At 44.1% G+C, this 26,382-nt stretch overlaps 1 protein-coding gene across 9 annotated transcripts in view; it reads left to right on the top strand.

Moving 5' to 3' along the window:
* Window positions 1-26,171, top strand: part of LOC133364279 (cyclic nucleotide-binding domain-containing protein 2-like) — a 94,001-nt gene extending 67,830 nt beyond the window's left edge. For 7 of the 9 annotated variants that reach the window (XM_061584630.1, XM_061584628.1, XM_061584636.1 and 4 more), the window contains 4 exons: window positions 9,046-9,104; window positions 15,322-15,381; window positions 20,597-20,644; window positions 24,759-26,171. In XM_061584630.1, the coding sequence (XP_061440614.1) occupies window positions 9,046-9,104; window positions 15,322-15,381; window positions 20,597-20,644; window positions 24,759-24,989 (398 nt within the window). In that variant the 3' untranslated portion in view covers window positions 24,990-26,171. The remainder of the gene's footprint in view (window positions 1-9,045; window positions 9,105-15,321; window positions 15,382-20,596; window positions 20,645-24,758) is intronic. The other 2 variants (XM_061584634.1, XM_061584631.1) reach the window with 1 other exon arrangement.
* The last annotated feature ends 211 nt before the right edge of the window (window positions 26,172-26,382 follow it).

Below are 26,382 nucleotides of genomic sequence, written 5' to 3'. Positions count from 1 at the left end.
CTTAGGCAAAGTCTCTGGGAGTTTGGGTTACAGGAAGTGACTGGTGGTGCTGCCTAGCAGTGGGATCTAGGGAGATCTGTGCTAGAGCTGTAAAGGGTAAGAATAAACCTGATGTTCCTGTCTGCTGGTAGCCCCAAGTGAGAGCTGCACAGGTGGTGCTGGGGAAGGACGTCACAACTCCCAATACAAGGACAATTTTGCACTGGTAGCCCTCACTGGGCAGTAGTCTCAGCCTTTGGCTGTGTGCATGTAAATGTACTGCCCACTGCCCAGCTGATCAGTTTTGGACCCTGTTATATGGATGCTGAGCCCCCTTGAGAGGATTGCTACACCTTGTAGGCAGTCTGAACAGATCCATCACACCAGAAGGTAAACACCTATTCTCTCACCCTGAGGGCACAATAGAAGACAATGGAGAAGGCTGCTTGTGAGTAGCACACCTTTTGAGAGATTTGAGGGTAGTCTGCCAAGGAGCTCTCTTGTTATTTGTCGCTTTTGTCCAGCTTTGAAGAGCTAGCATGATGTCTGCCCTGCAACTCTCCAAAGGAGCTGTGAGGATCAGAAGCCCTGTGCTATGCTAAAGAAGGATATGGCTGCTAGGCATATTGTCATGGTTTTGTAGACAAAGCCAATTCACTTAAGAGAGAGTAAGTTTTAGAGGCCATCTGTGGTAATATGAATGCCTGGAAACCAGTGAAGGCAGCCACATATGATTAGACTGTGGAATTTGATACAGATTGTAATGCTCCCTGCATGAGTGTCTTTCCCAGGTCAGCAGAGGAGTGGATCAGATAGGAATGGGTTAACTCCTCCTCCTGGAGGCAGAGTCAGCACTATAAAAAAAGGTTTAGCTGGTGGCCAACCGGAAGGGGGAGGAACCCTCTCCTGTTCTCCAGTTTTGGACTCCTTCAGTGAGCAACAGGGTCAACCTATTCCTCCTGGGTCCACATAAGGGATTCAGGAACAGTTTAGTTATTTTCTCTGTTCTTCTCAGAGAGCTTTTCGTCATCAACTGCAGTTGCAGTGCAGTCTTCTGCCTATCTCTTCTTTCACTTCCCACCCTACGTGAATAGGCAGATTTGAAGGAGGAAGACTGGGATTGTTTTTTTGAAGAGGCTCAGCGGAGGCCAGGATCTGTCTCACGCCTCCCCCTGCTGCCCTTAATCGGAATGCTCTTCCGTGGTTCTAAGGAGAGGGAAGCTTTCAGGAGCATTGCCGCTTAAGAGCCTGGGAGGAGCAGGGATTGGTCCCTCACTATCCAAGGCTTTTTGTTGATTCAACCCTCCCCGGGGGCAGCAGGCCTCTGCAGTACAGTTGGCCTCCTTGCTGCCTTGTTTTTCAGGTAATGCCACTAAGCTTTTCTATGGGGTGGGCAGCTCCAGCCCCAGCCTCTTCCCTTTTCAGCTGGGATTTTAACTAGGCTTTGGGGGAGAGACAGCTTATCTCACGCCTTGGCAGAGGAAGATGGGTCCCTGAGTGAGGGGGCTTCTCTGCTTCTAGTCACCCTCACCTCAGTGGTGGGAAGTGTGCTGGACTCCCCACCGGAAATAGTTTCATTTTCTCAGCTCCCTTCTACGCAGCCAGGGGGAGGGGAAGATGCACATGACTCCTGCAGGAAAAAGTGTGCCAAATCTCACCATTTAGATAAGTCCTCTACCTCTTCAGCCATGCTGGTCTGGCTTAACAAGGCCATGATGAGGGAGGTGGGGGCTTCCTTAGCCAAGCGTTGGGCCTGTGCATATAGGGAAAAAAGCTCCAAGCACTCCAGGGCATTCTGCTGTGATTACTTCTCATTTTCCTCATCCTCTTCCTCTTTCTTGGATGCCAACTCAGATAGAGGAAGGGGGAAGAGTAATAGAAGGGGCTCCTTACAGAAACCTAAACCTCACAAAGATAAATGCAAAAGACTCTCCAGTTCCGGGTTCCCACTTGACTAACTTTCCCTTAGCCCAGAATCCTCGGGGGAGGTTGCCCCCCATCATCTGCTGCATCAGACTCAGAGAAGGAAGAGGGGGAACTTTCAGGGGAGAATTCCCCATGCCATCTCCGGTGCATAAGACGCTGTATTCTCCTGACTCCTATCCTATTTTGATTTCTAAAGCTATGGCCTGTGTTCAGCTAGACCCTCCTAAGGAAACTCCTCAGGAGGGGGAACTAGAGTAAGGGGAACAGGGAGCTTCAGACATCTTCCCCACATCAGGGGATCAGAAGGTGGCCATTCCCTTTCCAAAGTTCTTCAAGGACATTGTTAAGGAAGAATGGGATCATCCAGCCAAATCCAAAGCTCCTCATGCCGTGTCCAAAAAGATATATGCATTTCCTGCCACGACCGTGGCAACCTTTCAAGTCCCGGCCATTGACGAGCCTGTATCTGCCTTCAGGGCCAAGCCAGCTATCCCCAAAGAAGAAACAGATACTCTTTCAGACCAAAGTGACAGGTGCAGTGAGGCTATCTTAAAACGTGCACATGAAGCACCCGCATTGGCCATGAGAGCTTCGGCAGCCAACTCTTTCCTGGCATGGGCTGCGGTAAAGTGGGTAAAGTGCTGCTAATAGAAGTGCCTCCTGATGTCAGGGAGGGGCTGCACAAATTGGCAAAAACAGCTGAATTCCTAGCAGATTCCTCCTTGGACATTCTACAGGACTCAGCACAAGCACTTGGATATGGAGTAGTAGTAAGATGCACTATCTGTCTGAAACAGTGGGAAGTGGACCATTACTCCAAAGCCCGCCTTGCAGCTTTGCCTTACTTGGGTGGTCAACTTTTTGGCAAGTCTCTAGAGCACCACTTGGTGGAGACCAAGGATAAAAAGGTTCTTCCTTCCACTCTCAGGAAGGATGACAAGTCCCCTAAGAAGACTTCACATTCCTTTCACCCCAAGGGCTATCCAATTAGCTACAGGACTATTCAACAGTTCCATGGGTCCTGGAACTCTTCCTGGAATTCCTTCCACCAGCTCAGCTATTCCATACCCTCCTCCAGTGAGGGGGGGAGGCAATAAACATTGTCAAAACCCCAAGCCCAGTGTCAAATAAAGCCAAGCATGACACCAGGACGGCCCAGGTGGGGGACAGCCTTCACTTTTTCACACATACCTAGGCAGCCTCCACCTCAGACAAGTGGATACTGAGCACCATCCAGTCCGGCTATGCCCTAGTTTGCTACCATCCCACAGGACAGATGGAGGACAGCTCCTCTATTGTATCAGCCGGAGAAGCAGATGGAGAACAGGGCGATCAATGACTACTAGCCATGTTGGCTGCTGCCACCCTAGTCAGAGGCAGTATGCTTCTGAAAACCAGTTGCTGGAAGCCTCAGGAGGGGAGAGTGTTCTTGAACTCAGATCTTGCTTGCGGGCTTCCTCCAGGCACCTGGTTGGCCACTGTGAGAACAGGATGCTGGACTAGATGGCTCTTCTTATGCTCTTAAGCTGCAGAGAACCCTGGATGCCATTTCTCACCTCCTTGAGGTAGACACCATAGGACCCATGCCAGAGCATCAGCAGTACTCAGGAATCTTCTCTGTGTTCTTTACAGTCCCCAAACAAAATGGCAATTACCGCGTCATCTTGGATTTAAAGTTCCTGAACTGCTTCCTGTGGACAAATGTTCAAGATGGAGACACTCAGGTCTATTGTGGAAGCCATTCAACCGGGGCACTTCCTGGGATCTATAGATCTCACAGAGGTGTACCTGCATGTCCTCATTCTCCAACAGCACAGATGCTTCCTCCGCTTTGCACACAGCCACCACCAGTACCAATACAGGGCCATGCCCTTCAGCCTCACCTCGTCTCCATGGGTGTTCACCAAAATCATGGTCGCAGTAGTGGCACACCTTTGCACTCAGGGAGTCCACATATACCCTTACCTGGATGACCTTCTGGTGAGGGTCTCTTCAGCAACAGTGGTGCAACGGGATCTTGAGATGACCATCTAGTGTCTGGAGAACTACAGTTTCATCATCAACAGGGACAAGAGCCATCTGATCCCTACCCAGCACCTTCAACATGTGGGAGTGGTCATTGACATAGCTCAAAGCAAGCTCTTCCTGTCCACTGAACGCACGGACAAGCTTCTGCACCAGCTGCACATGTGCCTGCAAGGCAGACAGGCTCCTCTGATGGAACTGGCTCAGATGCAAGGCTCCATGATAGCCGCCATAGACTTGGTGCCATGGGCATGCTTCCACTCAAGAGCCCTGCAGTGGATGCTACTTCCATATCAGGACCAGATCACCCTCCCAAGGCATGTGTGGGAGTCCCTCCAGCGGTGGAGACATTTGGCTCATCTGGAGAAAGGCCTTTCCCTCAGAGTCCCAACAGTTTTGATAGTCAATATGGACACAAGCCTATGGCTAGGGAGCAACCTGTTGCTCCAACATCACACGGGGAAGTGGACAGCGCAGGAGCGGTGCCATACAATCAACTGGTTGGAGCTCAGAGTGATCCGACTAGCACTCCAGAAGTTCCTACCTCTTCTTTATCAGACTCGTGCTAGTAAGCACATACATCATGACCAAATTGCGTGTCTGCAAACAAGGGGGCACGAAATCAGACCCTCTTCAGGAGGAGACCAACCTGCTGTTCCAGTGGCTGGAAAGACACCTGCTTCCATTTCAGCTATACATGTGCAGGGGATCCTGAACACACAAACCAATTGGCTGAGTCGGGAACAAGTCCACCAGGAAGAGTGGGCCTTTTACTGGGACATGTTCCTAGAGATCACTCGGAAGTGGGGCCTCCATGCATAGATCTATTTGTCTCATCGGTGAATGCCCAACTGGACCAGTTTATGGCAGAAGGCTGGGATCCACACACCCAGGACACAGTTGTCCTGCCAGCCCCGTGGCCTCGGGGACTTCTCTATGCCTTCCTGCCTCTACCTCTACTGTCCAGACTGCTCTGCAGAATCCAAGTTCTCTGGGCCTAGGTGATATTCATGGCTCCACACTGGCCACAGAGACCATGGTTCTCCAACCTAGTGGACCTCAGCTTCAGCCCGCTATGGCACCTTCCCACCAGACCAGATTTTCTCTCACAAGGCCCCATCCTTCACCCAGACCCAGAGTGGTTCCAGCTTTATGCCTGGAGGCTGAGCAGCAGTGGCTAAGTGAAGAGGGGCTGTCTGAGAGGGTTGTTTCCACCATTCTGGCATCTCAAAAACAATCCACTCAGAGAACTTATGACCTCACCTGGAAGGCGTTCAACAGGTGGTGTAGACACAGAGTTACCTGTTACAGAAGGCCATGTCCACACCATTCTTGACTTCCTGAAAGATGGTCTGGACCAGGGGCTGGCCCCCAACATGCTCAAGAAACAGGGAGCGGCCCTAGGCAGTGTGTTTCCAATGGTGGAGGGCCATTCCATTTCCTCTCACCTCGAGTCAAATGCTTTCTCCAAGGGGCAACCCTGCTGTCACCTCCAGTGCAACACAGGTTTTCCTCATGGGATCTTTCATTAGTCCTCAGAGCTCTCTCACAATATCCATTCAAGCCAGCACATTCCATACCAATCAAGTACCTCACCCTCAAGACAGTTTTTCTTGTGGCAATCATCTCAGGAGGGTCGGGGAACTGGGGGCCCTCTCCATCCAGGAGGAGCTGTGCATTTTCCACCCAGACAAGGTGGTTCTTTGCCCTGACCTCAATTTTCTCCCCAAGGTCAATTCCCCTTTCCACAGGGGACAGGACATCTCTCTACCCAACTTCTGCTCCAACCCAGTCCATCGCAGGCAGAAGTGGCACAAATACGATGTTAGGTGGGCACTTTGGATGTACCTGGACCATATAGAACTGTTCAGGAGGTCCGAGGCCCTGTTTGTGTCCTTTAAACAGGGAGCTCAGGGATTAAAGGTGTCCAGGTCCACCATCAGCGGCTGGGTGAGGGATTGCATGGTTAAGGGTTATCAGGCAAAAGGGAGAGCTTCCCTTCCAGGGATTACTGAGCACTCAGTTAGAGGGGCTGCCACCACGGCAGCACTCCACAAGGATGCCCTGCTGGAGGAAATCTGCAGAGCCACCACCTGGGCTCACCCATCAAACTCTATAAAGTGGATAAGTTCGCTTCTGCCAAAGCTGCTTTTGGCAGAAGGGTTCTTCAGAGAGTGGTGGCCTAAGATGTGGGGGGGGTCACTGGTCAGGTACATCCCATTCTTGTTTGGTCCACTCCTCCACTGAAAGACAATTGAAAGTTGGACTTGCCATGAAGTATCCTTCTGGTCACTGGAGAGTGGAACAGACAGCCCCACCCTGTAGCAAAACCTAGGCTGTGGGGTGGAAGGACACCTCTTTGGAAACCCTCAGGTGACCGCCGGTCGCTCACCCTCTGGACAGAGTAGTAAGGGCTTCCTACGTTCCTTCCTGGCACTGTCTGCTTTGTTAATGTTTGATCTTATTCTACCCACTGTTCAAGTCTCAAGGTTCAAGTTCATGTATGTGGAGTGGCCAGCTGCTCAGTACTCAGTTTTTTACAGCTGAGTCACAAACTGGAGAACGGGAGAAGGTTCCTCCCCCTTCTGACTGACCACCAGCTAAAATTTTTGTTATAATGCTGATTCTGCCTCCAGGAAGAGGAGTTAACCCATTCCTGTCTGTTCTACTCTCCACTGACCAGAAGGACACTTCATGGTAAGTCCAACTTTCTGTTCCTGTGTTCCCCAATTCCTGCTGGAAAGGGGTCTGGATCACAATTTGTACCAGGAGCCAGCATCTTGAATTTGTCTTCTTAAAATCAAGACAAGGTGTCCACTATGCCATTGTCCACTCTGGGGATGTGTTTCACTGAAAAAATGATGTTAGCACAGAAGCACACCAGAAAAAAAGCTCCTGGCCAGCCTCCTTACCTGTTGAAGTGAGATGACTGCACTGTGGACTGGTTGTCACCAGCAGACCTTCTTTCCTTTTTAAAGCTCATCCTGCCAGATATGAACTGCTACTAAAATAGAGAAGAACTCAAGAAACATTAGGCCCCTGTTAATGCCTTTTTCAACCCTGTCCCATGGCCATCACACACCACTGACCTTGAAAGAAAACACTGCAGCCCAGTGATATCAGCAAGACCAGCCCTCTTGCTAGTGAATGCACAGGGTCTTGCTTTCTCCCTTCCTCCTTGTATGTTGAATGTTAGTTCACCTAAGCTCATGGGTTATCAACAGCAGTTGTCTAGTGCAGGTGGAGAATAGAGGAGACCCCACTCAAGAATTCTTGAGTCTTGGGAGATACCAGAAATTTTCTATTTGGGAGTTAGACTTTAGACAAGAGAACAGTCTTTATAATTTATTTATTATTTGATTTATATCCCGCCCTTCCTCCCAGCAAGAGCCCAGGGCAGCAAATGCTAAAAACACTTTAAAACATCATAAAAAGACCTTAAAATACATTAAAACAACGTTAAAAACATTTTTTTAAAAAAATTTAAAAACAACTTTTTAAAAAAAAGGTTAAAAACATTATTAACGAAAACATATTAAAAGCAATTCTAACACAGATGCAGACTGGGAAAGGTCTCAACTTAAAAGGCTTATTGAAAGAGGAAAGTCTCTTTCTATACATATATTGTATATATGCTGTGTATTCATATCTTGCACATCACAACTAATTAAATGCATTCTAGGTGGCCTTAGCCATCATTGCAGAAACAGAAAAATAGAAATATCTATCAGCATGAAACAAGTTGCTGGATATCCATTTAACATCAAAGTAAAAGACTCTGAAGGCACATCTTAGTTAAAACAAGGTACAATAGATGAAGGACTGAATTAAACTCTAAAGTCATATTACAAAGCCAAAGTTACAAAGTACATAGAAATACATGTCACCCATTAGATGTCACAGATGGATGGTTCTCCTGCATTCTTCATCCCCCCACTCCAGCAGAGCTGAGGGGTAATGAGTGCTTTAAGACATGGCCTTTTATACTCTTTCTTATCATAGAGAAAACTTGTTCCCATGGCCTTATCAGTTGTGCTGTCTACTAGAGGCGGCACTAGTGACTTTTCTGCCTTCTTCTAGAGATGGCAAGAATGCTCAATGTAAACTACTAGTAGAATAGAATGTGTTGGTGTTAACCATACCATATAAAGAACTTCCTCCTAAAAACGCCAATTGAGTGTTGGCTGCCTGCCTATGTGTCCTATCTCTATGTGTTCCAGCCGTTTTCATAGGAAAACTACAGCTTTAATCACAAGATGGAGGAAAAGGGGGGGCAGTTTTAGACTACTTTCTTACCATTTGGTTCTTATGCTTGAAGCAGACTTTATAGGCTATTTCAGCAAATCTTAAGCATATTCTAAGCAAATCTTAAGCATATTCTAAACAAATATAAGCAGATGTAAATGATTTCAGCATAATTTAGGTATATTTTATGCCATTGTCTGAGATGGCCCATTACACCAGGCTGCCTGATGTGTCCAACTGGATCTGCAGGTCTACCTCTAGCTCCATCTTGTCTTGCCAAATGCAAACCCCAGTAAATGCATTAAGACTTCTTTCATGCCCCTAGTGGTGATCTGTATGTGATGGTGTGGGGCCATCATGATTGCTATGGCCCAGGTGGCTAGGTGGGTATAAAATATTCTGCCCAGAGACATAAACTAGCAGATAAAGTTAAGATGACTGAAGAGTGGTTATAGTTCCCATAACATATGCTTTTTGTTTTTTTACCAGTGTGTAGGGTCTATTGCAGTGTTTGACCACCCATTCTAGAAAGGTACTAAATGCCTCCAATGCTGTGCATGCACTGGAACGCTCCACAAATAGCAGATTGAAATGGGGGGGAGGTGCACAGGCAGAAAATGGAATGGCAAATTTGGCCATAAGGACTCCCTTTCCACAGGCCCTGAGAAGCCTCACAGAATGGTATAAGATGGCATAGAGAACCAAGCTTAATGCATGGCCAATTGAATGCCAGCCAACACCACAGGCTGCACATGTGACAGGTCCTCTGGTCCCTACCCTGTCTCTTCCATGGACACAGACAGAGGCTCCGCTGCAGTTGGGAGCCTAGACTTCTGGTAATCAGAGTTCTCTATCTCTTTTTCCCCACAGGTTCAGAAGGAAAATATGATAATGGTATAAAGAGAATTCGTAGGAAGACAGAAGTAAAGGTAACATTGCCTGCTTTGTAAAAGTAAAGAGAAAGCATGAAGTGCTTGATTTAAAATTAACCATGCAGAACCAAAAGTCATTGTTAACTACCCGGCAACATGATGATTAGGTTCTCTTCCACACTCCCTTCTCCTCTCCCCCTCAGCCTTAGGTCCTCAGGCAGTGCTTCAAAATAGTAAGACTGTGACTTTTAATAGATTAGTCAGCTAGATTAGTCAATTAAAACCTTTTTAATTGGCAAAAAGAATCACCAGTTAATTTGTCAACATATTTTATTAGAACCGTGAATAGCTTTTATAGAAGAAGCTACAGATGCCAGGCACTATCTTAGAAAAATAAAACTTTTTTTATTTCAGCAGACCTTCCAGACATACAATTTAGTTACCTAATTTTTAAAAGAGCAATTGTTAACTTTTTTTTGTTTTTAACAGTTTTACTGATTTTAACTGTGTTTTATTAATAATTTTACAGAATTTTCTAATTCAGTAGTCTTTAAATCCTTTTTTCTAAATAAGTAAATAGAAAATACACTTTTCTCTAGCCTCACGCAGGAGGGAATGCCTCTTCTAAGATGGGTGATGCTGCAACATAAATTGAACTTCTAAAAAACAAGGATGATTTAATCCATCCAGCCATATTGGCTGGGACTGATGGGAGTTGTAGTTCAAAATATCTGGAGGGCATCACCTTGACAAAGGCTAGTTTAGTCATTTATACATTTATGACATTTATGTTTAGGAAACAATCTTGTAGCCACTTACCTTGCCATAAATGGACTGAATTCAGTAGTTCTTACTACTGAGTAGACATGTCCATAGGATTGCTGCATATCAGTTAATCAGTTAAAATTCACTTAATTGATTTCCTTGATAGACTTACTAATTAGCTCACTGATATAGGATCGTATTTTTGCTAGGTGGCAAAAAAGGTAGGAAGGAAAGCAAGGACAGGCAGGCCCATACATGGAGGCAGTGATTTATTTATTTATTTTATTTTATTTTATTACATTTTTAGACCGCCCTATAGCAATAAGCTCCCAGGGCGGTGCACAGCATAATAAAACAGGTTAAAATACAAAAACACAATAAAACATAATTAAAAATTTTCAATTTTAAATTCAAATTTTAAAATTTTTAAAATGCCTGGGCGAAGAGATAGGTCTTTACCTGGCGCCGAAAAGATAGCAAAGAAGGCGCCAGGCGTATCTCATCAGGGAGGGCGTTCCATAGTTCGGGGGCCACCACTGAGAAGGCCCTAGCTCTAGTTATTGTTCTCCGTGCCTCCCTATGCGTTGGGACATGGAGAAGGGCCTTCGACGTCGAGCGCAGCGACCGGGTAGGTACATAGCGGGAGAGGCGTTCCGCCAGGTATTGCGGTCCGATGCCGTTAAGGGCTTTATAAGTAAGAACCAACACTTTGAATCTGGCCCGGAAACATATTGGTAGCCAGTGCAGCTGGGCCAGGACAGGTGTTATATGATCAAATTTTTTTGTCCCAGTAAGAACTCTGGCCGCAGCATTCTGCACCAGTTGAAGTTTCCGAACCGTCTTCAGAGGTAACCCTACGTAGAGTGCATTACAGTAGTCCAATCTAGAGGTTACCAGAGCATGGATAACTGTGGCAAGGTTCTCCCTATCCAGATAGGGTCGTAGTTGGGCTACCAGCCGAAGCTGGTAGAACGCATTCCGTGCCACCGAGGCTACTTGAGCCTCCAGTGACAGGAGCGGATCTAATAAGACCCCCAAACTACGGACCTGCTCCTTTAGGGGGAGTGTAACCCCATCTAGGGCAGGTCGGGCATCAACCATCTGGGCAGAGAGCCCTCCCACCAACAGCATCTCAGTCTTGTCAGGATTGAGTCTCAGTTTATTAGCTCTCATCCAGTCCATTATCGCGGCCAGGCAGTGGTTTAGTACATTAACAGCCTCACCTGAAGAAGATGAAAAGGAGAAGTAGAGCTGCGTATCATCAGCATATTGCTGGAAACGCACTCCAAATCTCCTAATGACCTCGCCCAGCGGCTTCATATAGATATTAAAGAGCATGGGGGACAGAACTGAACCCTGTGGGACCCCATATTGGAGTATCCAGGGACTCGAGTAATGCTCCCCAAGCACCAGCTTCTGGAGACGATTCTTGAGGTAGGAGCACAGCCACCGCCAAGCAGTGCCTCCAACTCCTAAGTCCGCAAGACGTCCCAGAAGGATACCATGGTCGATGGTATCAAAAGCCGCTGAGAGATCAAGGAGAACCAACAGAGTTACACTCCCTCTGTCTTTCTCCCGACAGAGGTCATCATACAGGGCGACCAAGGCTGTTTCTGTACCAAACCCCGGCCGAAAGCCCGATTGACATGGATCCAGATAATCAGTTTCATCCAAGAGAGCCTGGAGCTGGTGAGCGACCACACGCTCTAAAACCTTGCCCAGGAACGGAACATTTGCTACCGGTCTATAGTTGTCAAGATTTTCAGGGTCCAAGGAGGTTTTCTTTAGGAGCAGTCTCACCACTGCCTGTTTCAGGCAGGGTGGTACCACTCCCTCTCGTAAAGAGGCATTGATCACCTCCTTGGCCCATCCGTCTGTTCCGTTCCTGCTAGCTTTTATTAGCCATGAGGGGCAAGGATCCAGAGCAGAAGTGGTCGCCCGCACCTGTCCAAGCACCTTGTCCACGTCCTCGAGCTGAACCAACTGAAATTCATCCAATAAAACAGGACAGGACTGTGCTCCGGACACCTCATTAGGCTCAACTGCTACAATATTGGAGTCAAGGTCCCGGCGGATGTTTGCGATCTTATCTTGGAAGTGTCTCGCAAACTCATTACAGCGGGCTATTGATGGTATTATTGCGTTCTGAGGACCAGAGTGTAAAAGTCCCCGAACAACCTTATAAAGTTCCGCTGGGCGGTTAGAAGATGACTGAATGGAGGCAGCAAAGTACTGCTTCTTCGCTGCCCTCACCGCCTTCACATAGAGCTTGGTAGAGATCTTCACAAGTGCAAGACCACAGCCGTCGGGAGTTCGTCTCCATTTGCACTCAAGCCGTCTCCTTTCTTGCTTCATCACTCTTAGCTCCGGGGTAAACCACGGAGCCAATTGAGCTCTGCAGAGGAGAGGGCGCACCGGGGCGATCGTGTCAACTGCCCGGGTCATTTCCGTATTCCACAGATTGACCAGGGTTTCAACAGGAGCGTCAGTTTTATCAGCCGGAAAACTCCCCAGAGCCTTCTGAAAACCTTCAGGATTCATTAGTCTCCGGGGGCGGACCATCTTAATAGGTCCTCCACCCTTGCAGAGGGGAGAAAACATTGTGAGCCTACACCTCAATAGGCGATGATCTGTCCATGACAGAGGAATAGATGTAAAATCCCTCACTCCCAGATCACTATCCCCTGCTCCAGTAGCAAAAATTAAGTCTAGAGTGTGCCCCGAAATATGCGTAGGGCCAGTAACAAATTGAGACAGCCCCATGGCTGTCATGGAGGCCATGAAGTCCTGAGCCGCCCCAGACAAAGCGGTCTCGGCATGAATGTTGAGATCCCCCAATACCATAAATTTGGGGGATCGCAACACCAAACCTGAGACCACCTCCGTCAGCTCAGTTAGGGAGGCTGTTGGGCAGCAGGGTGGACGGTACACCAACAGTATTCCCAGTCTGTCTCGCTGGCCCAACGTAATATGGAGACACTCCAGACCATTAGCTACCTGGATAGGGTGCCTAATGAGAGGGATGGAACTTCTATAGACCACAGCGATTCCCCCTCCCCGACCCTCGGATCTACCCAGATGCTGAACCGAGTACCCAGGTGGGCACAGCTGGGAGAGATTAATGCCTCCCAGATCGCTCACCCATGTCTCAGTAATAAACGCCAGATCAGCCGCCTCATCCACAATTAAATCATGGATGAGGGAAGCTTTATTATTTACCGATCTGGCATTAAGCAGCAGCAACTGGAGATCCGAGAGTTGGCTGATAGAACTACCAGCAATCCTGTGGATGTGGGGAGGACCGGAACACGGTACAGCCACCAATTGTCTGGGCCGAGTTCCCCTCAACCGGCATGTCCTCCTCACAATGCCATACCTCCCATTACCCGTCACTACGCTAACAGGGGCCCCCTCTGGTCCCCCCTCCCAATACCCTATCCTCCCGCCCAGGCACATAATAAAATAAAAATAAAATAAAATAAAATAAAAATACACACACACTCACAACATACAGTCATACAAACATCCACTCATTCCATTCAGGTCTACACAACAACCACAGTCCCGTGCTCCATGCGCACCAACGCAGCTCTCAAACCATTCTTCTTCCCGGGAAAAGCGCCACCTGGGGCCTGGTCCTGCGAGGTGCCCACGTGCAGAGCAGGAGCCCAAGAAGGAGAGAGCAGAGATGTTATCCAGCAGCAGCAGCAGCAGCAGCAGCAAAGCAGGCAGATGGCTCTCCCTCCCTGGGCAGTGATGGTCCTCCTCCCTTGCAGGCACTGGATCTCCCAAGCCCCCTCAGCCAGCCGGCTTATATATCCCCTCCAGAGAAGGGACAGGTGGAACAGTATCAGGCACAGCTGGCTGAGTACCTGGAGCCTGGTCCTGCAAGGTGCCCACGTGCAGAGCAGGAGCCCAAGAAGGAGAGAGCAGAGATGTTATCCAGCAGCAGCAGCAGCAAAGCAGGCAGATGGCTCTCCCTCCCGGGGCACTGATGGTCCTCCTCTCTTGCAGGCACTGGATCTCCCAAGCCCCCTCAGCCAGCCGGCTTATATATCCCCTCCAGAGAAGGGACAGGTGGAACAGTATCAGGCACAGCTGGCTGAGTACCTGGAGCCTGGTCCTGCAAGGTGCCCACGTGCAGAGCAGGAGCCCAAGAAGGAGAGAGCAGAGATGTTATCCAGCAGCAGCAGCAGCAAAGCAGGCAGATGGCTCTCCCTCCCTGGGCAGTGATGGTCCTCCTCCCTTGCAGGCACTGGATCTCCCAAGCCCCCTCAGCCAGCCGGCTTATATATCCCCTCCAGAGAAGGGACAGGTGGAACAGTATCAGGCACAGCTGGCTGAGTACCTGGAGCCTGGTCCTGCAAGGTGCCCACGTGCAGAGCAGGAGCCCAAGAAGGAGAGAGCAGAGATGTTATCCAGCAGCAGCAGCAGCAAAGCAGGCAGATGGCTCTCCCTCCCTGGGCAGTGATGGTCCTCCTCCCTTGCAGGCACTGGATCTCCAGTGATGGCTATATATGGGCTAAAGTTGGATGATAGTCCATACACATTGTTGTACCTTGCTAAGTTGGATAGGGGAAGACATTTACCTCTTCAAAGTGATGTGTCTTGATTGAACTCTGGAAATAGAGCTTCCCCTTATAGTCATGGCAATTTCCAGATATTTTAATTATATGTGCTACAGATTGCCACCTATTAACAGGCTGATCATCTGGGCAATAACTATGCTCACTTTCTTTTAATTTTTTTAAAATGTATGTATTCATGAAAGCTCAAAGAAATATCTCATACTAGGTTATATTCTGCAGAAGATTGTGAATACTTCAGTGATATCTGTCTATCCCGTGATTCTGCAAACACTAGCAATGTGGCATTGGATGTAGATTTCAGCTTCTAAGAATTTCTCCTTTTTCTTAAACAAAAGTGTCTAAACCTTATGGCTATAAAAGCTTTAATAATGAGAGTATAATTGGTGAATATCATGAACCAAAGAGGTGGCTAGGGAAAAAAAGATTTCTAATAATCAGTGTTAATGGCTACAGAGTTCTACATAGTCTCTTTCCCTGCCCACCACATGACCTGAAGAATTAGTGACTCAGTTATAGAAAACAAGTATATAAATGTGCTTCACTTACATTTTACAGGTCACACAATTCAGCTTTTCTTGTGCTGAATTTGGATTAGTTTGCCACAGAATTAATATTTTTAACATAGAATACAAATTATAAGTCTCACTTACTTACAACTGCATGTGTCTTCCTCCGCAGAAAGCTAAAACTTTATTACTCTCTTTCATCCCAAAGGCATTTCCTCCCTGTTAATTATAGCAAATAAAATAACACAAATTTTCTTCTAGCATATTCAGTGATACTGTAGTTACCTTTCCTGCTTCTCTCTCAGTTCAGTCAAAGCAAAGCCCTTAGTGGTTAACCTTTCCTAGTTTGCATTTGCATCACTAGTAAGTGGTTAGCCTATTGCTTCATTTGCCACATTTTTCTTTTCACAACAGGTAGCTTCATTACCTCCCCGATTCCTAAAGATTAGGACTCTTCAACAAAGTGATATTTTTGTAAGTATCTCAGTTTCACAAACCTGCTGAGAGGGAAAGAAAATGTGTATTTTAAAAATTGCTCCAATTGATCAGAGTTTGAAGATTTGCTGTGGGAGACAATAAGTACTTAGCATGGGGCTTCTTCTTCACAGAATTCAATAAGTCTTTCTCCTGCTTCATTTCTGTCTCCTAAGCCCCATTTCCCAACAATTCCTAGTTCTTCTCTGTTCCCTACTTTTGCATTCCAGTAACATCTTGTTTTGATGTGTGATCAATTTCCTCCTGTACTTCTGTGTAAAATCTCTCTAATTTCTCTTCTTCTGCGTCTGCTGTTGGAGCATAGACTTGGATGATGGCTATGTTAACAGGTTTCCCATTTAATCTCATTGATATCATTCACTCAGACCTTGCATTGTAGCTCCTAATTGCTTTTGCTACATCACTTCTCACTATTAAAGCAACCCCATTTCTTCTTTCCTGCATAAAATATTTTGTAGTTGCTTGATTGAAAGTGTCCCATTCCCATCCATTTTAATTCACTCACGCCAAGTATTGTAATGTTGATACGTTCCATTTCTTGCTTGACAATTTCTAATTTTCCCTGGTTCATGCTTCTCACATTCCATGTTCCTATTGTGTGCATCGTACAACTCCAGACTCTCCTTTCGCATCTGTGCACATCAACCTCTGGGCTTCCCGCAGCTTTGACCCAGCTGCATCATTAGTCACAGCGCTACTCGGACTTGTCCTTTGTTCTTCCCCAGTAGCTCGGTGAGTGCCTTCTGACCTGGGAGGTCTCATCTTCCAGCACTATTTCGTGTTGCATTTTGGATACTCTGTTCATAGAGTTTTCGTGGTAAGAGGTATTCAGAGGTGGTTTACCATTGCCTTCCTCTAAGTTTGGATGTACAGTAGGGCCCCATTCATACGGTGGGTTGTGTTCTGGACCCCTGCTGTAAAGCGAAAAATGCTGTAAAGCAAAACTCATTGAATAGAATGGCGCGCGATGCCTGAAAACCACTGTAAAAGCGGAACAAGCGCCATATGAGTGGGGCTTTAGTCTAATTGCATCTAATTGAGACAGCTGTATTAGCGAATTGCTGTAAAGCAAAGCGCTGTAAAGCGGGGCCCTACTGTATCTTAGTCTGGTGTCTCAGCTTTGACCGTTCCGCCTTAGGTGCCCTTGCTAGGAGTCTAGCCTCTTGGTCTAGACTTCTGACGGCATTGCTCTCACCTTATTTGTTTGTGACATCTTATTTGTTTGTAACATTGTGATTTGGACATTACCAAATGGTCAATATAGGAATCAAATAGATTATATAATTAGTAGCAGAAGATGGAGAAGTTCCATACTTTTTGTGAAAACAAGACCAGGAGCAGGCTGCGGTACAGATAATGAACTGATTGTATCAAAAATTAGAGTAAAACTAAAGAACAACAAAGCAATCATAATGCCAAAATACAATTTAAATAACATCCCAGAAGAATATAAAGATCAAATAAGGAACAGATTGACAAAGAACCAGAAGAACTATGGAGTGAAGTCAGAGACATTATCAGGGGAGAATGCAAAAAGACAGTACCTCTAGTTAAAAAGACAGAAAGACCTCAATGGATGACTGAAGAAACTCTTAAAATGGTTAAAGAGAGAAAGAAAGCAAAAGCAAGAGGAGATAGAAACACAGTCAGAACCCTAAATGCAGCTATACAACGACTAGTACGTAGGGACAAAGAAAACTATTACAATAGTTATTGTATAGAAATAGAAAAAGACAACAAAATGGGAAGAACAAGAGCCCTATTCAAAAAGATTAGAGAACTGAAAGGGAAATTTAAACCACGAGCAGGGATGTTGAATAATCAACAGGGGAACACACTGACTGACCAAGATGAAATAAAAGGAAGATGGAAGCAATACACTGAAGAACTCTACAAAAGAGATGCAAGGATGACAGATTCATTCACGGAGGAACTATATGATGAAGAACCAGAAATTTTAGAATGTGAGGTGAAAGCTGCTCTTAAAATTCTTGGAAGAAACAAATCACCAGGAACAGATGGCATACCAATAGAGTTGCTACAAGCTACTGAAACTGAATCTGTCCAAATTTTGGAAAAAAATTGTCAATAAATATGGAAAACTAGACTATGGCCCACAGACTGGAAGCGTTCAATATATATCCCACTTCCAAAGAAAGGGGATCCCAGGGAATGCAGTAATTATCAAACTATTGCCTTAATATCCCATGCAAGTAAAATAATGGTCAAGATTCTACAACAAAGGCTCTCACCATATATGGAGTGAGAAATGCCAGACATCCAAGCTGGTTTTAGAAAGGGAAGAGGCACCAGAGATCATATTGCAAACATATGTTGGATAATGGAACGGAGCAAGGAATTTCAGAAGAAAATCATTTCTTAGATTTATAGGATGTTGTGTGTGCAGAAATGCCATCAAAGCAGAGAACTGATTATTGCTGTCTGCTCTGTGGATTGGCCCTTGTTGTGACCCTGCTGGTGACGGTGTTGCCATATGACAGGATTTTCAAAACGGGCACGTTAGAGATGATGCCTCTTTAGAGCTGGGGTTTTCTGAAACAAGGGCTGTTGCCTTTTAGGTTCTATGTAGCCGAGATGTTGTGGAATACAAAATGTTCCTTTAAAAAAAAAGGGAATGCCATTTTATTCAAAGGAACATTTGATAACCCCTGAGGGAAATGCATTGTGTTTGTGAGAAGATCAATTAGATAATGTTTTGTAGCATGTTGTGGGAGAGAGTGATAATGACTACAATGATGTAATCCTTTAATAATTGATAGTCGTCCTATACACTTGTGTTTTACACATACGCATGCTGCTTTTCCCTTCGTTGGGGGTCCTTGGCAAATTTTTTGAAATTTGTCCAGGTCTCCACCCCCTTAACTCACAGACTGATGATTTTACTAGTTTAGAGGGGAGAGAGAGGGAGCCACTGAGATTCATCCCAGGCTTTATGTGCTGCAACTTAACTGCAAAAAGGGGGAGTGGAAGAAATAATAAATAAAATAATTCCTCCCTCTCTTGCAAACAAATCTTGCCAGGGTGTGTGTGACAAAGAAGACTTTCAGGGATGAAAAAGAGATTCACAGAATGCTCAAGGGTAGTGAGGTTTGAAAAAGACCCCTTTTTTCTTCCCTTCCTCCTTTCATTCTTTCCCCCCCTTCCCTGGGGTTTCTTCTTTCTCTCTTGCTCAGAAGAGGGCACTGAACTGTTCTCATCTGTCTCTTTCTAGTCACATTTAGGCTAGTGAAGGATTCCTAACACCACACATGTATTGCCAGCATTTCCAGTTTCATTTGGATTCTATTCCCAGAAAGATGCAATTTATGCCCACTTTAATCACTTTTCATTGCCTCTTGAAGACTTCTGTTCCAGAAGGCATTTTAAAATCTTTTAAATGCATTTTGTCTGTCTTATTTGTGTTGTTGAAATTGTATTGTAATTATGTGGAACAAGAATGCTGTCTTATTAGTCAGGCCATAGGTCTAGCCAGTATCATCTATACTGACTGGTCCCAGCTCTTGAACAGAAGTCTTTCCCAATCATACTTGGAGATGCCAGGGATTGAATCTAGGCTTTTTTCTGTGTAACACATGTGACCTACCACTAAGCTTATATCCCCCCCCCAAAGTGGAATTGTTTTTCTACTTTTTTATTCTCTTGGACATCTCTGGCTGGAAAAGCAGGGTATAAAATAAGTTATATACGACAAAAAATTGTTGTTTTTTTAAAAAGTGTTTTTAAATTTGTATATTTGTTTTTAATTGTTGTAAACCGCCCAGAGAGCTTTGGCTATGGGGCGGTATACAAATGTTAATAATAATAATAATAATAATAGTAATAATAATAGTAACAACAACAATAACAACAACAACAATAATAATAATAATAATGTACCCAATGGCTTGACTTGGTGGCAGGAAGCTCCCTATGCCCCCCCTTCATTGACTGCACCTCATACACTGAGGCTCGGGTACACGGCCTCTGGGTTTGCCTTAAGATGCCACTGGTGATGCACACACCATGCACTAATTAATGCATGGCATATCTATCATTATTATAGGTTTGTAGACTCTTCGGAACAACTGCCCTGGTGTGCTTTCCGGTGCTAGACTAGAAGAGATGTGTTCCATACTTGGCTTTAGGCCTCTAGTGCTTGGAGCACTCTAGGACAACACATTTTAAAATAAGAAGCATGTGTGGGACAGTGAATAAACCTAGAAAATGTAAAAAGTGAAGGGATTTTTAAATGAGACTACTAGTGCTTCCAGCATAAGGAAGATATATTTCAGAAGTTCTGTAATTAATCTATAATATATCATTTGTAAAATGTAGTAAAATTTTATAGGAGAGCTTTAGATTTTAACATCACAGGATTTAGAAAAATGTTATTGGCTTAAGCAGAGGGTAATGGGAATGTACAACATGGTGTGTATAGTGGAAGAACTATTTCTCCTAAGGATTATTACAGTTACCTAAAATAATTCCTGCAGTACTTTGATCTTCATCAAATCTGAACTTCCAGGTATTTGTACAAGAGATTGGATTTATTATCTGGATAGACCATATTTCATGCTCCTGTATTCCTCTAAGATGCAATTAGTGATTTTAATAATTCATTAATTTATATTATTTGGTGGAGCTAGTGTTAATGTTCTATTATTATTATTATTATTATTATTATTATTATTATTATTATTATTATTATTATTATATTTATATCCCACCCTTCCTCCCAGCAGGAGCCCAGGGCGGCAAGTAAACAGGACAGTCCTTTAGAGAACCTATCTCTCTCTCTCCACACACCCCTCCCAATATCCCTAGGTGTCCATCTCTTGAAGTTTGCAAAGAATTTACTGGGTTCTTGCACAGAAGTCGAGAGAAGGTGTTTTGGACAGGAAAGGCATTCATTTTTTTGTTTAAATGGTATGCTCCAAGCAACTGTGGTTGACACTTAATGTATCATGCTTTATGACATCACTAGGGCCCGCCCCATGACATCTCAGGTTTCGGGATGTTTCCAACCTGGCAACCCTACTCATGGGCCTAATTAGTCTCACAGGCCAGACATTTTATAGGGGTAGATTGGATAATTTGGCAGGCACTATTCTGAAAGATTTACATTGGAAAAGTAAGTAAGTTGTCTTTAGCATGAACCTATCCATCTTCTTAAAGTGTATATTTTTCATTATAGGGATTGGCAGAAATAATGGACAGATTCTGTGGCCTTCAGCTCAGTTTGGTAAGAAATTACCAGTATAAGAAAAATGTTGACCTTTTCCTCCGTATGCCTTATTGAATCTTTTTTAATCATTTTAATATTAAGGCTGTGAACCAGCTGTCTCAACCTCAAATTGAGAAAATTATACTCTCCAGGCAAAAGGGTTTAATTTAGTTCTTACAAATGGAGCATCACAAAGAATTGTAGACAAGGATTTTCTCCCCCCTCCCCAATGCTGGGTTTAGCCAGTGACTTCAATGATCCCTAACTGTCTAATTTTACATTACATGCAAATGAAAGTAACAGTAGCCTGGTTTTTCGTTTAAACGACCCCTTTCCAAACCTGTGTTTGCACGGTAAACGATTCTGAAATCCCAGTGGGAATTAGGGATGAGATCCACATTTCAGTGCCGGTTCGATTTTTGCTCCATCAAACTTCCTGCTGGTACCCCTTCATATGGGAACAGTATTTGCTATTTGTGATAAATACCGATTTGGGTTTTTTCTGCAAAAGATATCAATGTTAATATCAATATTTTTAAAAATATCATTTTTCATATTTTTTCATAAATTACTTTTTAAAACTTGCCTCAAATATGTATATTAATGTTGATATTTTCCACAAAATAGCAGTATTAATATTGATATTTCCCTCATAATATTAATATTGATATTTTGTGGACAATATCAATATCGATATTTTTGAGGCAAATTTTAAGAAGAATCCACTTCAGCTGCAAAAAAAAACACTAGAAAAAAACCTGATCCACAAGGACAAACAACAACAACAAATAAATAGGAAATCTGGTGTCATATTCAACTTTTGTGAAATTCAAGCACATCCCTAGTGGGAATAAATGTGGCTGTAGGAGGTAGATTTTGAGGGGAAAGCAGAATGTGGGAAAAGGTTAAGCAATCTCTTGCTGTTTCTCTGATGCAATTCACCTCCCCTCCCACAATCATCACAAGGACAATTGGAGTGGATCATCATCACGCTCATATAATTTAATTCTTTTTGAATTAAATTATTTTTGTAGCTGTAGTGTTTGTTCTAAAAATGACTAGCCATCCTTTATTATTTCTTATTACTTTGTTTTGTACTCCTCAGTCAGTTACATTTGACTGATCACATATCTGTCCTTTTTGAAAGAAAATCTATACAGTGCTCACCATATAACTGCTTCCTCTGTCTCATAAATTTATGAAACTAATGGTGAACAAGCAATGTACTGAAGAAAATATAGAAAGTGCTACTGGCTCGAGAGTATAAGCTTAAGTGCCACAGTTGTATCTTTCCAGATCCACTTAAAAACTGGGTAGTACATTCAAATAAGGCAGAACATACCAAAGCTTCAGTCCAAACCTCACTTACGTGCATTCCCTAATGGGATATTTTTAGCCATATTGCTGAGTAACTATACTTTAAACCCTAACCAATGCATTACAGCTACATATTGTGAAATAGCAAACTAAAAATATGTCAGTAGGAAGACATAACCTTTTGAAAAGAAAAGCTAACATACTTTTTATATATGTTTATATCATATTTGGCATCTATATGTTGGCTCACTGCAGAAACTTGGTATATGATCACATATGTATTTAAGACCCCAATGTACAAATCAGTTAAATTAAAGCACTTGAATTATGCTAAAGTAGGGGTGGGGACCTCAAGCCCAGGGGATGCATGCGACCCTCCAGGCTACCTCAGGACACTCCTCAGGCCACACATACACACTCTCTCAAGGCTTTGTCTGTTACTGCCCTGCTCTCTGCAACGTGTTCTTGAACTGTGATAATGGAATTTGCTTGCTTGGATGGAGGACAGAGAGTTGTGTGAGAGTGTGTAAAAAACCTCTGACCTATACAGCCACAGGAAATGAAGAGGCAAGACAAGGTGACATGTAGGTAAAACAAGGGCCACATTTAATTAGATAAAGCCAATTAAGTGATTGATTATGCAAAATGATCTGCAGAGATAAAGTGTGGGACAGAACTCTTAACCAATCGGGAGAGGACATCCTGCCATGGGAAAGGGGGTGATCCAAGCTCAGTCCCTTTTCTCCAGCCCCAACCCCACAGGGTGGTTGGGAAGGCCTTCTTGCTCCATCCCCTCCCAGGGCCTCACAACTCTGAGTGGGTGTTACAAGTTAGCCTCAAAGGTGAGCTTTATCCTGCCAACAGGCCTCACCAACCCGTAAGGCAAGCCTCAGATCTCACCTTTCACCTTAAAAGGTGACTAAGGGTGGTCACCAAGCCCTACCCCCTGTGAAATTCCCACACATCTGCCACATAAGAGGACAAGTATTAGCTTAGTCTCTTCCCACCTGCATCCAATAATTTCATGCATGGCACTCTGCAGATCAGTCAGAAGCAGATTATTACCCAAGTCAGACATATGAACACTGTCTGGCCAGTAAAGATCAGCCCTGCCACACTTCACCTCTGCCCTGCCAGTCAGCAAGAGCAAGCCGGACCTCCCTATTTAGTTTCTTTTGACCCTTGTTCAGGCTCCTAGGGTTGATTCCTATCCTCCAAATCTTCCTAGGCAGGATGACAGACCAAACAATCAAGGTCCCAGGCCACTGGCTAGTATGACCTCAAAATCAAGGCAAGCCTGTATGATGAGGGCCATGCCCTTCAACAACCCCAGGTCATTGCCTCCCAAATGTATAGTCAAAACCTGAGGAGGGTACCGCACCAATGAAGGATAAAAAATTGTTGGTAGGAGGCGTTCCCACAGCATGCCACGTCTACCCAGCCATTGGACCAAAGCATAATGGCTGAGCCTCAACTGGGTTCCATGCCTGGTCTACGATGCCCTCTTGGTCCAGAACACCATGCTGTGTCCACATATGAGTACCTTCACTCTCTCCAGCACCCTCCAACCTGTTAAAACAAAAACAACAATTAACAAGGCCCTCACTAGTGGAACATCCACCCTTGATTGGCCTCACATAAGCTTGGAAAGCGCCTGATCTCCAGTACCCCACTGCCTGTATGTCAGTGCTCCTGAAGCCCAAGTAGCCAAGGTAGAAGCCACACCAATTCTGAAGGAATGTGTGCCAAACTGCCCAGGATCAAGACCCAAACCTGACAAGGCCTGTATGGTGATGGTCCAAAACTGAAACCTTAGTCAAAGATTGACCATCCTGATGACAAAAGAGGGGCCCACACAACTGGCCCCTAAGCCGCAATAATGAGTCCAATGCCTGGACTGGGCACAACCTCTCCACAGAGGAAGAAACCTGGAAGGCTGCCCATAAGGTAATGTGGCCCTCAAGCTGAAAGAGGTTCTCCACCTTGGAGCTAAGGGCTGGATCGCTCACTTATGTTAATGTTAACTAGAGTTGCTTGTTAACCAAGATTTGTAACCAGGATTTGAAGATGTTTTAAAATCTCTTGTTAAAAAGAAAAATCTGGTTGGTGCCTGATGCCGACATAACTTTTCATCATGTTTTAGACTAGGCAAGGGGAATTCACAAGAGGGGATGGGGTACAAAGAATGCATAGTCCTGTGGTCAGTTCGCAGGCCAGTAACATTTCATCTGTACCAGTCCTTGATTTAACCTGAACACAGACATATATTGTTTGTTAAGGCAGTTGTTTTCTTGATAAGAAATGGAAGCTTTTGGTAAGATTACTCTTAATTTTATTGGTGATAATCTTTTCAATGTTGTCCTTGTAAACTAAATTTAAACATGCCTCATTATTTTGGCATGTAGATAGGTATACAGATTAGAATGTGGGTTGTTAACCTTTTGGACCCATGGGCACATTCTGAAATTTGGGAAGCTGCCACAGGCATCACTACAAAATGAGGACAGATATAATCACCAAACAGTGACTGTTGCTGTAGGGATCAGCCTAGTCACAGAGGACAAAGAAACTGAGTACAAGGCAAATGTTGGCTTGAGCACCAAATACCAAACTATACATTTGACTCCACAAAGCACAACAAAATACCCATTTTCCAGAAGAAAAGCTGAGAACCTAAACTTATGAGACAGGGAAAGACAAGTAACTTGCCCAGGAAACTAACTGCAAGGCAGACCATATATTTGATTATTTGTATTGTCGGGAAGCAGTGTAAAGTTTATTCTAAATTCTACATGTCTTTCCCCCCCTTCAACAGATCAGTGAAGGTGCAGAGTGTGTATTTATTCCCAAAAGACTTTTTCTGCTGGAAGCACCCCCTAAATCCAAGCGGATAGCTCTAGAGATGGCGAGCAGCTATCCCCAAAAGAATATGATCCAAGAGAGCTACATTATACAACAACTATGGAGCATCTACAAATCAAAACTTATTGGACAACACCTTGAAAGTTGTGCTAGGCTAGCTTCACCAAGTACTAGCGTCTGGTAGGCATATTTGGTGGACAGCCCCCAGTTTCTGGATTGATAAAGAAAAATTATTAACTATATTTCAGCTCTGCTTAAATTATTGGTCAACACATCTTACACCATATCTGAACAAAAACACATAAAATATAACAAATTAAAAATCAATATTTTAACAAAAGAGCTTAGCTATAACTAACATTTTCTCGGTAGATTTGCTGGATCTTTCTCTAGCTCCAAAACAAAGGCCTGGTTAAGACACAGGACTATTGATTATGAAAGACAACAGAGCCTAGCACTGGAATTCTAGGTTCTCTTATTGACCAGTTGTGGAAACAATTATTGGTTCAGGATGTAAGACTCACTGGCTCTTGGTTGATGCAGGATCATACGGAGGGTATACCTGCAGTACAAATATTTATTGATTGTATACTGATTTAATTGTTACAGCTTTCCTGAAAGAATCCTGTAATTATAGCCTTGGTGATAGTCTTGAGAATATTTTGTGGCGATAATGTCTTTATTATGAGTAATTGCATGGGTACTAATCAATCACAAACATATAAACATCACTCAACAGTGAGGGATATTCTTTCTGGAGGGAAAATGATATTTAATCAGGAAGCTAGGGAAGGATATAGGAGAAAAATATAAAATCTTGAATCTACACTGGTACTTTAACTGTAGTGTATACTGTGGCCTTCTTTCTTCTGCAGAAACTCTTAATTTGTTGATTACTTGAGTGACATTTTGCTGGCCTTTCCCAAGTAATGTGCAGGTTTTGATGCCTGTTTCCCTTGTGCAGGATTATTGAATTTCCTCTAGAAAGAAAGCCCAGAAGTCTTGGGTCTGGGATTATTATTATTCTTCCAAGGCTCCCCAACCCAGACCTGGAGTTGGTTGCCCTTTGACTCATACAGTGTTGTGGCCCATACTAAACTGTTATGAATCTGTTTCCATTATGTATAATGCTTCCAGGAGGCATCCTCCAGAGACCAATTATCTCCATCTGGAGAGTCAGTGTTCATGATTTCCCTTCCAATTTTCCTCCTCTAAAATAGCAATTTGATCAAAATATAAATATAGTCATTTAAAAGGTCTTCTCCCCCACTCAATACTCCCTGTTAGAAGCTGTTTCTATTCTGACTAGTAAATAATCTGCTGTACATTATAAACAGATACTTGATCTCTTCTAAGGTTATGTTCCATAATTTCTGACAAAATGAGAAAAAGGGGAGTTGCCAAATGTGGAATGCGCTACAAATGACTTTAAAAAATATTATTATAATAAATTAAAACTTGTCTGAAATGTGGCTTGAAAGTTGGAGAAAATCGGGATCAGCTCTAGTAATATCTCTGTTCAAACTCCATGCAAAGTAACAGAAGGAAAGAGTAAGATTGTATACTTTAATACTGAA

The sequence above is a fragment of the Rhineura floridana genome, chromosome 9 (genome assembly GCF_030035675.1).
Source record: "Rhineura floridana isolate rRhiFlo1 chromosome 9, rRhiFlo1.hap2, whole genome shotgun sequence".
Taxonomy (NCBI): Eukaryota; Metazoa; Chordata; class Lepidosauria; order Squamata; family Rhineuridae; genus Rhineura; species Rhineura floridana.
The sequence above is the reverse complement of the archived record's forward strand: the minus strand, read 5'-3'. Positions and strand labels throughout refer to the sequence as shown.